At 42.2% G+C, this 12,851-nt stretch overlaps 1 protein-coding gene across 4 annotated transcripts in view; it reads right to left on the bottom strand.

The window, feature by feature from the left end:
- Positions 1–1,014: 1,014 nt before the first annotated feature.
- DLC1 (DLC1 Rho GTPase activating protein) overlaps positions 1,015–12,851 on the bottom strand; it is a 401,322-nt gene continuing 389,485 nt past the window's right edge. For all 4 annotated transcript variants that reach the window (XM_082680447.1, XM_082680446.1, XM_082680448.1 and 1 more), the window contains 8 exons: positions 12,094–12,253; positions 11,786–11,984; positions 9,911–10,124; positions 8,015–8,129; positions 6,220–6,438; positions 5,200–5,417; positions 4,305–4,478; positions 1,015–3,566 (listed from right to left, as the gene is read on the bottom strand). In XM_082680447.1, coding sequence (XP_082536573.1) covers positions 3,446–3,566; positions 4,305–4,478; positions 5,200–5,417; positions 6,220–6,438; positions 8,015–8,129; positions 9,911–10,124; positions 11,786–11,984; positions 12,094–12,253 — 1,420 coding nt within the window. In that variant the 3' untranslated portion in view covers positions 1,015–3,445. The remainder of the gene's footprint in view (positions 3,567–4,304; positions 4,479–5,199; positions 5,418–6,219; positions 6,439–8,014; positions 8,130–9,910; positions 10,125–11,785; positions 11,985–12,093; positions 12,254–12,851) is intronic.

The following is a 12,851-nucleotide window of genomic DNA, read 5'->3' as shown; positions in this document are numbered from 1 at the left end:
TACCTATGCTTTGTGGGGTGCGTGTGAAAAGTGGACAAAGTTGGCATAAAGACCCATGAGCGTAACGATAACATCCCACACACCTCTCTACTGCCTTTGTTTTCCCCTGGACACACACACCCCTAACCAGAGGTGTTGGAAAAGCACCGATATGGATTACCTTCCCTAGTTTTTCCTCAGTTTTTACTTTCCCAAAATCTCAGCTGTTCCCCTTAGCCCTGGGAGGGGAAAAAAAAAAAAACCCTCTTAAGAATCCATTTAATTTTGTTAGACTCTTTCAAGTTATGCCATCTGTAAATTGGTAGGCAGGATGCTATAGGGCGTTATCATTTCTATCTTAGTATCTCTGAGAGCAGATTTTCAGGACTTTGGAATCTTCAGGTCTGAGCACTGTGTGAGCTAAATATAAATAGGTGTTGGAATAACTGACTAAATGAGGTAAATAGGAAAATGGGTCGTGACCAAAGCAATCTGAATCTACCTGGGTGCCCGTGAGAGCATCTCTTCCATCCTGGTAACCACATGTAGCCTATTACTAACTCATGACTCCAGAGCTGTGCAAACAACTGAATTATTAGGTATTTCAGACATTTTGATTTTCCATTTTATGTGGCTCTGAGGAAGCCAGGACTGGAGGCAGAAGTAAATAAAAAGGCTTTGGTCTGTGTGTGTCTTTTAAAAAATTATATTGAGATTGGTTTTTCTCCTTTACTACGCCCAGAGTGAGTATTTGTCAAAATCAAATCTAAGATGCATATCACATTGTATCGGAGGAATGAGACTGGTTGAAATTCCAGCACAAAGAACACTCTAATTTAGAATCCAGAGCATCTCTGTAGAATATCTATGTCATCTTCGCCAGTTTTTGAACTTTAAGATTTCACTAGGTTTAACAAGTTCCAGTCTCTGCCATCTCAAAATGGGCATTGATGAACCAAAGTGAGGACTTAAGACAGACAGCATCCTAGCTTCTCTTCCTTTTCAAATAACAGACGCTGATTCAATCAATTCCATTTGGCAAATAATAAATTTATTAGGTGCCTACAAGTACAAAACACTGAAAGCTGCTGTAGGGGATTATAAAGACGTGTAGAAGAGCCCTGCTCTCAGAGAGCTTACAACCTAGGCAATTAGTCACAATTAGTAAGTTGTGGCAATATCACTTTAGGTGGCTTAAAGCAGAGTTCTTGAAAATGTTCACATCCTTCACATTCTCCTCTGGTCAAATATGTAAGGAATCCTTTCAACAGGAAAGCCAAACAGTGGGAAAGAGACCTTTTGTGGAATGAATCGGTGACCTTGGCTTTGCTCATGAGCATCTTTCGGTTGCTGTTGCTTATTCTTGTAACTTTCTCAGTATCGTTTCCTCGAGACCTTTGTTTGGAGAGCATCTCTGTGCTTCCTGAACCTTCACCAGGGTTTCCTGTTTGTTAGTGAGTGGCTCAGTTGCAGTTTGGCCTTGGAATGATTTGCAGTCCGATTTTTCCTGTAGCAAATCTGTATTTTCATTTTAGTTGATGCTAGGATGGTATGCCTTGCCGTCTGTGGCTTTACGGGTGGGAGTGAGATGTGATACAGTGGAAAGCAGGCCAGACGTTTCCCTTACTTTAAACATTTAATAGTGCACTTATTGATTATATTCTGTACAGATATAGAGCAAGTTATAAACCTCTTATTTACTTTTTTTTCACTTAGACTGTATTCATGTAAAGTGTATTTACATTAGCAAAAAACAAACGAAAAAAAAAAACAAACCAAAAAAGGCTTGAGGTACAAAATCCAAAAGAATATCTGAGGTATAAATACAAGTATATTTTAAATAATAATCTTTATCATGCTTTATCTGTGTTGGAAAGCACAGTGGACAGGTAGGCGTACATGTTTCTTAATAGAATGGTATATACAACATATACTCTTACAAATCTCAAAGCCATTAAAGTTGAATATACAAGTATATCTTCATGAGGCACGCTAATATCCAAAATACTCAAATTAAACTCTGATCTGTCCCCTGCCCCCTAATTCTTCAAAGAACCTTTGAAATAACACTGACAATGGTAACTAAATTATAACAAAATAAAAGTCCTTCTTACAACTCTCATTCATACATTATTCACTTTTGATCCACATAAAATAAATTCACTAATACTGTCTTTTGAGCCAACCTTTACCGTTACAGTAAAACCTGTATAAAGACCACCCTTCCAAAGCCCTGCACTAGTGTGTTTTTGATTGTTTGTTTGTTTTTTACTGTGATTACTACTTTCCATTACTACTAAAATATATTTCCAGGGGCTTCATAAAGGAGAAGAAAAAGAAATGTAGGAAAAACAAAATTTAAAAAAACCCCTATTTGCTGAGAAGGACAAATCCAATTAACAAATGCAGCTTTCAAAAATGCTGTTAATAACCGTAACAACAAGCAACTTTTGTGGTTGGGTTAAATTTACAAGGGTTTCCTTGGGACACAGTTTCCTGTGTTCCCATACATAGTGCCTTAAAGAGTTTCTCCTAACATGGAAATGCAAAGAATTTGCGGACACGTAAAAGGTGTTGATATTTGATTCAGGAGTAGATGTTAAGAGTGCTCAGTTTTCACATCTCAACTTAAAAACCAAAAAACAGAACTGTGCTTTGGAGCTAGCAAGGGGGAATTTCCATCCCTGAATTCACCTGTACTGGATAAAAACAACTTTGCTATCTGCAATCAGGTCTAGAGACAAACTGTGTTTAAAATGGGCTATCCAAGTAAATTTATTACAATCACTTTTAAGGTAAAGAAGAGGTTGGTGGAGACGGAAAGTGTTTACTAACTCAGGAAAAAAAAAAAAAACCAGACAAGGGTGGGTTGTCTGACACCCCAAAATAAATGGGTTCACTTTCTGGATAATTCCATGGGTATTAACCTGATGCATCACGATCCTTCTTGGAGGTGTCTCAGTGTGCCAGACACTGTAGCCCAACTTACACATCTATGCCATTCGACCAGCAACAAACACACATACACACACCCCTCTGTGCAAACCTTTCTTTGCTCTTCTCAGCGAGAAAATATGTCAAAGAGGACCAACTATTCCAGTGGATACACCAGTCCCTCCACACACTGCAAAGAAAATGACATAGGTACACGTACACAGACACCGACATCGCAAGAGAATGACGTCTCTTCATTATCTTCCCTAATGTATTTATAGTTTTGCTTCTCAGAAGCAATTCGAATAGGAATACTTTTTTTTTTTTTTGCACAGTCATATATTCCAGTCAAGGTCCATAATACAGACCTTAAACGAATAGAAAGCAGCTTTAAAAATGTATCAAATCACTATAGTCAATTCCCACACTCCATCTTGTAGTTTTGTTTCAGGATCAGACACTGAACCCAATCTTCCAAGGACTGGCAAGGGTTCTAGAAACAAAGGCCCAGATAATGGACATGCTTCGGGAATCACCTAGATTTGGTGTCTTTGGTTTCAGTGCTCTGATTACTGAAGGAGTCTCGGATCTTGACAACTTCAGCTGCACACAAATGTCCAAAAGATTTCGTGTACCACTCTGGCATGTGGCCCCTACGACAGACAGGAAAGGAAACGCAAATAAATTATTCGAGTTGGAAAATCCTGAATCAGCTGAAGGGAGTTCTGAATATACTTCTATTTCTTGATCAGCAAAATGTGCGAGCAAAGATCCCTCTTATTATTCCAAAGTAATCTGCTGGCATCTCCATTACACTTTTGGAACCAGAAGTTTCTCAAGGAACAACATATTGAGTGCAGATACTGAGTGAAACTGTTCAGGAAAGAAAGCTCTGGCATGTAGAACAAAAACAGACCATACAGATACTTGCAGTACGGAGCTGTAAAGACTTCAAATGAGGACTTATTTAACAGGAGAGCCACTTTGGAAAGTTTTTAGAGGTTTGTTTTTTTCTTGTTGGTATTGCTGCATTTCGTTCATTTTCTGATAAGAATTCGCACTGATCTATGGCACAAAGTATAGGTCTAACTAATTACTAAAAGGGCATGTCACATTATTCAAACCTCTTTGAATATACAATGAGAAACATCTGATTGCTAATTCGAACTCTCATTTCCTGTGGCTTTAAGTTCATGGCAGAACCACCACATCCACATTGCTTTAGTACCATATTCTCTAAGGGGTGGAAATTAGTAAGTGGTACCCAGAGGACCAAGAAACATGAAGGAGTTACTTTATAAGCACCGCCCTTCACAGAGCATCCAAGATGCAGGGATGTATTCACTCAAGATGTCAAAAAAAAAAAAAAAAAAATCAGCACTAGAACATACCTTAAGTCAGCTCTGCACATGTAGGTGAGTTTGGATTTCCCTGACCCGCAGGGTTCGATTAGATACCTGGCCAGGAGCACATTGACCCTCACTCCCACCACAGGGGCCCGGTCGTGGTCCATGGAGGTGAGTAAAAGGGCACAAGCTCCCTTGGGTAAATTAGTCCTCCATGTTCTGTAGGGACAAAACGAGAGGGGAAAAAAATGGAGTTTCCTGGAAGCCGAGTTTAAAACGGGGCCTCACTCTTAGAGAAGGCAGCTGAAGGGCAGGATGGGGGCCACGCCATGCATCCATCCTTGTGCAAGGACTCCTGAACGACTAACTTCAACAGAGCCCCTTCTGCAGCGGTATTTAAGCTCACACAGGCAGTTCTTGGAAAGAGGACCAATCTGAAGTGGGTCTGAAAACCCTTTTTCTATTTCACAAATGTATTAGAACATGGACATCCAAATGTTAGTCCGTTGGAGAAGTTCTGGACTAATGATGTGACATTTCCTCAAAGATTTTTGGAATTCTTCTTTCAATGATATCTTCAGAGAATTTATGAATCACACATGAATCAGCCTTAACCACAGCTCACTTGGGACCCAAATGTTACTTCCTGGCTTCTGCTGTTTCTAACGAGAAAATCTATCCTAAAGGGGGCAAAAATCAGCTACCACTGAACACGTTCAATGGAATGTGCCTCTCTTTCTGAGCTCGGTTCCAAAAGAGCTCAAACCATTTTCAGGGACGGACACGCTGTTGGAATAAACGAGGATATAGTTTTCATAGTTGGAAGGGTTCAACGCTTTTCTGGAAGCAAACGTTCTATTTTAAACAATGTTGGCATCTTATAACATTCAGTGCCACAGAGGCTCACCCTTGCCGCAGTAATCAGCCCGGAAGCTCTCACCTCAGAACAACGTAGTCCCGAGCGGGGTGGGGCGCCATACTGTTTTGCACATACTGGTAAATCTCAGTTCGGCTGTCCAGGATCTCAATCACTTTTGAATCCAACAAGTCCACGTCCCAGAGGTGCTGCTCTTTAAGTAGGCGCTTTAAGATTTCCTCAGGCGATGCAGGGACTTCAATGGTTGCCCTCCAAAGCCTTAGAGGTGGTCCTTCACTCACCTGAAAAGACGATGTACTCGTCAGTGCTGAGACCATTCCCACACACCTAGTCTCTGAAGGCAAACTACTAGCTGGGTACGTCGTCCTAATGTTTATTTCTGGCTTTAATAGGCTGCTGACCGCAAGTACATTCACGATCAGGCTAGAAAGCAAATAGTACTGCTGGCGTCACCTCCGGTTGTATCTGTTTTCCTGGGACCCATATTAGGGTCAATGTAATAAAACTAAGATTTATCTGCACTCCCAAGCCTGCATGGCCATCCGACTGCTCTCATTGTTTCTACTCAAGGTGGTAGAGACAAATCAACAAATACCTCCATGCACCTATCATGCAAAGCAATACAGGATGCCTCTGCCCTTAAGGGGCTTTCAGGTTAACCACCCACCCACCCAGCACTCCCTGCTCATTAAAGGGCCAAGAGAAGAGTGACGGAGAACAGGAGAGAGCCCAAGGGGATTCCAATCAAATGATGGAAATATCTAGGCACGTCACAAAATGCCCAAAGGCCCCATACCATTAGTAAAACATTCCAGGGAATTCTAGTGTGTTTCTGTGGAACCAAAGTATTTCACTAGATATTTTGATTCCCCTGACACATGTTCAATGAGTACTGTTCCTCACTGAACTGGTTTCCACTCTTACCTGGGGAACATGGATCACCTGGCTGCCTAGCTCTATAAGGAAGGGCATGGGTGACAGATCCCCAAGGAGAACTGTGTTGGCAAAAGGGTATCTCGTCTCTGATGAACCCAAGTCCTGACCACTAGAATTCAAATGGCTGACAACGGGGAGATGACATACCTTCTTATAGGATAGCTCAGCCTGCTCAGATGTAGAGTAGCTGACCCAGCCTTTGAATTTCTCTTTGACCTCTTTAAACAGGCTGTCCACACAGTCCTGGAGGAAGTGTTGGTAGCCGGCTGACTCATCATTACAAAGGCGTCCTAACGCTTCTAGGGTAAGTGGCTTCAGCTCTTGTTCGGTGTAGGAATTTCGACATCGGCTCATTTCCTCAGGAACCTGGGAGGGACACGAGAGACATAAAGGAGGTTTGTTGCCCATCAGAGGAAGCGGCAAGATTCTCAAGGCAGTGCAAGCAGTCCAGTCCCCCTGCTTCCAACAGATGGAGGAGTGTCCCTGCCGACCTCATGTGGTATCGTGACGACGCAAGCAGATCACCTTCATAAAGGTACCTAGAAAGCTTATTTTTGTCTGAGGTCCTCTTCTTTAGAAAGTTACAGTAGGAGAGTAAGTGATTAAAATAGGGTGTACGTTGACGAAGACAGATTTTTTTTTAATTGAAGTACAGTTAGTTGATTTACAATAGTTTCAAGTGTACAACATAGTGATCCAAAAACTTTACAGATTATGCTCCATTTAAAGTTATTGTAAAATATGGGCTATATTCCCTGTGCTGTACAATATATCCTGTCGCTTGTTTATTTTATACACAGTAGTCTGTACCTCTTACTCCCCTTGCCCCCCACACCCCTCTTACCTTTCAAGCCACTAGTTTGTTCTCTATTCCTGTGAGTCTGTTTCTGTTTTGTTATATTCATTCTTTGTCTTATTTTTTTAGATTCCACATGAATGCAATAACATACAATACTTGTTTTCCCCTGCCCGACTTATTTCACTAAGCATAATACCCTCCAGGTCCATCCCTATTGTTGCAAATTCAAAATTTCATTCTTTTATTTTTTTTAAATTAAATTAAATTATTTATTTATTTATTTTTGCGATATGCGGGCACTGTTGTGGCCTCTCCCGTTGCGGAGCACAGGCTCCGGACGCGCAGGCTCAGTGGCCATGGCTCACGGGCCCAGCCGCTCCACGGCATGTGGGATCTTCCCGGACCGGGGCATGAACCCATGTCCCCTGCATCGGCAGGAGGACTCTCAACCACTGCGCCACCAGGGGAGCCCCTCATTCTTTTATTTTAATGGCTGAGTAGTATTTCATTTTATACACACACACCCCCTCCCCACCACATCTTCTTTATCCATTAATCTGTTGATGGATACTTAGGTTGCTTCCACTGGCTGCTGTAAATAATGCTATGACCATTGGGGTGCATGTATCTTTTTGAATTAGTGCTTTTGTATTCTTTGGATATACTCAGGAATGGAATTGCTGGATCCTAAGGTAGTTCTATTTTTAATTTTTTAAGGAATGGTCATACTGTTTTCCATAGCGGCTGCATCTCAGATACAGAATTTATTTCAGATAATTGGTTACTTCTGCTTTCTAAGTAAAGGGGTATGGAGGTAGGCAAGTTCATTAACATATTAGCTCTAATGAGCTTATACATTATAAAATATATAAATAAGACATTCTCAGACTACATATATAACCTTCAGCTGTGGAAAAGACCTTTTGGTTAAGATGTGAACAAGTTGGGACTTCCCTGGCAGTCCAGTGGTTAAGACTCCACTCTCTCAATGCAGGTGGCACAGGTTCAGTCCTTGGTTGGGGAACTAAGATTCCGCATGCCGCACACTGCGGCCAAAAAAAAGATGTGAACAAGTATGGTGCCCAAGATTTTGTCCTCATTTACATCATCCTTGACAAATAACAAAACTTCCCATCTCCTTACCTGGAAAAGCTTCTTGCACTCAGCAATCATATGGGCTAGCCCTTGAGTGGCAGCAAGATTTTCATTCAAATCTTTCTGATCTGGTTTTCCCAAGCTTTGTTTTCTTTGCATTACCCTAGAGAGAGAAATAAGGGAAGGGAAAGATTCAAATATATATATATATATATATATATATATATATATATATATATATATATATATATATTTTTTTTTTTTTTTTGCGGTCCGCGGGCCTCTCACTGCTGTGGCCTCTCCCATTGGGGAGCACAGGCTCCAGACACGCAGGCCCAGAGGCCATGGCTCACGGGCCCAGCCGCTCCATGACATGTGGGATCCTCCTGGACCGGGGCACGAACCCATGGCCCCTGCATCGGCAGGTGGACTCTCAACCACTGTGCCACCAGGGAAGCCCCGAAGTATTTATATATTTTTAATCAATGTGTTATTCGAGGAAACCTAAAGGAGAGAAAAAGACTTTCACTGGAGGCTGTCATTAAGTGGTTAAGGAGAGCTTTACTTTGGTGCACAGAAAACATGGAAGGGACTGTCTCCGATGAAATCTAGGTTATTTAAAACCATCACGTTAAATAGGTTCCTATTTAAACAGGGCAGCTTGTAAGGTCTATACGGTGTGGGGTGGCAGGAAGGAAAGGCAGCTTTGAGGAGTATGTGGGTGGCAGGCACTTGTCAAGGGGCTAAACCGGATCATTCTTTCCAGTGTAAATAAGCAGAAGCCCCTCCTGTCAGTGAGAGAAAAGTCTATTGTTTCCTAGAGCTTTTGTCTTAATCTTATCTAATCTCTCTCTTCTGCTCACCTCTAGCTCTCTATCCCATTAAACACAGAACTAGCTAATTAAGCATTGTATGGCTTTCAGAAGCAAAGCTAACTTCACTAGCACAACCAGGCCTCACCCTACAGCTGAGAAATATTTGTCAAATTCCTTTACAGCTGAGGAAAAGGATCAGCAGGATGAATTTAGTAGAAAGGGGTTAGTGACACTTTACCATGAGGCCTTTATACGAAATATTCATATAAGTAAGATGATCCAACTGGTTCTGCCATTTTTTCCTATCAGCATAGGCAAGTTATTCAATACTTACTCAAGTGACCTGCCCTGCAGTCTTGCCTCATGTGTAAAATAGATACTAACTGGAGCTTCACCTCCTACGATTGTTATGAGGATTAAAGAAGATAATCAATGTCCAGGGTGTAGCCCCATGCTGGGGACAGAGTAAGTGCTGAGCAGAAGAGCCTTTGTTATGTTCCAGATTCCTGGACCTCCACAGTCACTTCGATCTTGTCTACATCTAAGGAGAAACTTTGCAACAATGGGCTCAGCTGACTCTTAACTTTGAGGCTCAACGTCATCCTTAGTCATTTCAGATCCAGCTCCTTTCAACTTTCCCACACAGGCCGGCAGCTTGGTTCTACGGAAGAAGCCAAGGCAGCTTGGTTTTATTTATGCAGAAGCCAAGGCAGCAGGGCTCTCGTTCCCCACCCAGTTTTTGAGGTCTGTAAACTCTCTTGTCTGTTTGCCGGCAGAAAGTATGATGACGATGTTACAGAGAGCACTGGGGGGAGGATCAGGGGACACACCTGCCACGGCAAAGCAGTGATGCACATCGCTCTCAAAACCTGGTTGAAACTAGATTGTCTAGGAAGTCACGCCCCCAGGGCCGAGAAGAAAGAATGGAAGCAGCACAAGGGAGAAACTCCTTTTTTCTGGATTCGGGTATGAACCCAACAAAAACACAGGGACAGCCCTACAAGGAAACGGAGGCTTCTTCTGTCTAAAGAACGGAGCATGCGCGTGCGTGTCTCACCATGCACGTGTGCGTCTCAACACCACGCGTGCGCGTCTCACCGTGCACGTGCGCAGCTCACTGGACCCGTACCTTGGAGAGGAATTCTCTCTCTTGAGGGTGTTGAGGTGGAAGAGGGAAGGCGCCAAGCACACGGCCAAGTTGGTGGGAGTCATCTGGTTCTCCTTCACAGCTGCTGTGACATCGCTCAGGAAGTAGAGGAGCGTCTGCAGGACCTCCCTGTTCTCGTCAGGCAGGAGCATGATGGCGGCCTTGATCGCCTGGAGGCGCTGGTCCTTGGGCACATCTGCACGACACCCGCATTTACTCCAGTGATTTTCCATGTACGCTCGCAAGGAAACGTCCCAAAGCAAATAGCGGCATCAAAGACCTCAGCCCAGCACTGAACAAGCACTTGCAAAAAGTGTACTTGAGGTTAATACGGAAGAAATTAGGGATGGCCACCAGCGTCACTACCCTCAAGTGCTTCCTGCCTGTGGAGGAGTTACAAGTTTTAAAAACCCACAACGCCAATATACTCCTGAATCCACCTCAGAGTGCAGCTCCAGATGATGCCTGCTCTTCTCTTTTACTTTACAGTTCTTTACGGTTCTTTCTTTTCTAAGTACTTTTTTGAAACTCCTAGTTTACCATTCTTAATTACTGAACATTATAGGCTATACTTTAGTTTCAACGAGAAATCCTATCAAAGACATACAAGAGGATGAGAACCGAGATTTCTTCACCTTGACTACAAAATGTTCAGCATCTCAGCGGACTCTCCCAATTTCAACTGATCTGTTCATTCTTTAAATGGGGAAAGGAAGCTGCTAATATATTCCATTTAAACAACAGCTATGTTTAACTAGTAATTTCTTTAAGTTTTAGAAAGCCCTACTGAGAGGCTACTAGAAAAATACACGCTTGAGAAATAAACCCATAAAAATATATAACAATATAATGTAATGTATTATAACATTATATAATATATATGTATAATACAATTATAATGTATTATATATAAATGAATAAAATAATACACGTATAAAATGTGGAACACAACTTTCAGGTCTCCTTTACTAGGCAGATTTTTCTTTTAAAAGGCGTGCGGTGGAAAACTGAAGTCACTCAAATGCAGCTCCATAGGACAAACTGATTAAACAGCTCCATGGTTACAATACATAACAAATACCTTGGTGGGGGAAATGTGACCTGTGTTTTCATAAAATCTGAAAGGACGAAGCAAATAATGAAATAATCCAGACCAACTCCATTTCTCATAAAATAAAGTCCCACGTGCCAGTTCTAAAGACAATTCAAGCACTGAGAGAAGCTGCTTTTAAATTACATTGCTGTAATAACACACTGAGCCAAGAAAAACACAAGGCTGTAGGAGCTATAATCCTGATCGTGATCATTAATTCAGACCACTGTTTGCTTTAAGCTTTACTTAAAAGTGAGATGGGCATGGGTATTGTTTTCCCAAGTATTTCTGGTAGAAGCTGAGATGAATAGCAGAAAAAGATTATTTATTCGTTTTACAGCAAGATAAAACACACAGACACCTGTGAAACTTTAAACACAACAGGCCCTGCTACAGAAATGTGAAGCAACTGAAATGCCTACAGACAAGGCGGAGAGAGAGATCTCGGAATCTGCTCCTTTAAGTATCTTAGATAACACTGTTCTGGAAACGAATGAAAAAAACGAGCTCCTGGATCAGAATGTAAAAATGCATAGTTGCTTCGGTAATTAGAGAATGATGACGAGGGCAATTTAGTTTTGCATTATTCAACAGGTACACAGAAACCTGTTCCACAAACAAGAAGGCAAGGAAGAAAGAAATCGATGATGTATTTCTAAGAGATCATCATGTAGGTCCAAGAGAACGACATCAAAGGAGGTACAGGTTTCAGCTGACCCCACTTTTCCCCACTGCCAACAATGTCAAGATCAAAGAACACTTACATTGGTAGATCTGCAGAAAGGTTTCCGAGAGTTTGTTCGTCATTAGTGGCTCAGGAAGATCTCGAAAATACTGCTTCAACATGTCTGCCACATCATAAGCAGACTGCCCCTCATAGTTGACACAATCTATGGTGCTTTCATTCATCTGGCGCAGAGCCTGAATCCGGGATTTGACACCTGATTTTCTGAAGAGTCCAACCTATTGTAAAAAAAAAAAACATTAAGCGTTTCTTCACTGCAAAACTAGAAGAAGATGCATGCATCTGGACTCCCATGATTAAGCGGGACCTGCAGGCAGCGGCTCTCACCTGATCCAGACAGTGGTTGCGGAGGTAGCGCATGGCCTGCTGAATGCTCTGGGGGAGGGGCTGTCCTGTGCGCTGCACGTTGACCGTCAGAGGGACCCCGAATACATGCCGGTCCTTGTAGTCTGGAACCTTGATCCTTTTCATAAACTTGGGCACAGCCCTATTGAAAAAATATTGGGGGTTGGAGGGATGTGTTTACTTGTCTATGTTTCTGTCCATCTGTGCAGTTAAACCCTGTGGGCTCTAGATCTGTGCTAATAAGGTAGCTATTTAAATTTAAATCAAACAGAACTACAAATTCAGTTCCTCAGTTGTATCAGCCACATTTTAAGCACTCACTAGCCATTTGTGGCCAGTAGTTACCATACTGGACTGGGCAAATATAGAACATTTCTACCACCACAGAGAGTTCCATTGGACAGTGATGTTCTACATCCTCTAAGGGTTGGGGCTGTGAGGCCCAGTAACAGCTCCTCAGTTGGGGATTCTCCTTCCACTGGTAACTCTGAGAACTGGGTTTGTGTTCCTAAGGGAGGTGATGGGCTTCCTTACAAAACGGCGGCACAGGAAGGAACAGAAGGAGAAAAGAACAGTCAAGACCCTACGTAGGAGCTTCAGGACAGAGTTGAAAAACAAGTTCCTATTTGTCCTGAAAATGGACAAGAATCATTTCTAGGTTCTCGATGAGATCCAAAGTATTTAGGGTAAAAAAAAGATCCGGATGAGAAAACAGCAGATGCATGATGTTGGCCTGACAT

This window comes from Grampus griseus (assembly GCF_964374135.1).
Source record: "Grampus griseus genome assembly, chromosome: 21".
NCBI classification, from domain to species: Eukaryota; Metazoa; Chordata; class Mammalia; order Artiodactyla; family Delphinidae; genus Grampus; species Grampus griseus.
This window is presented reverse-complemented; position numbering and strand designations above follow the sequence as displayed.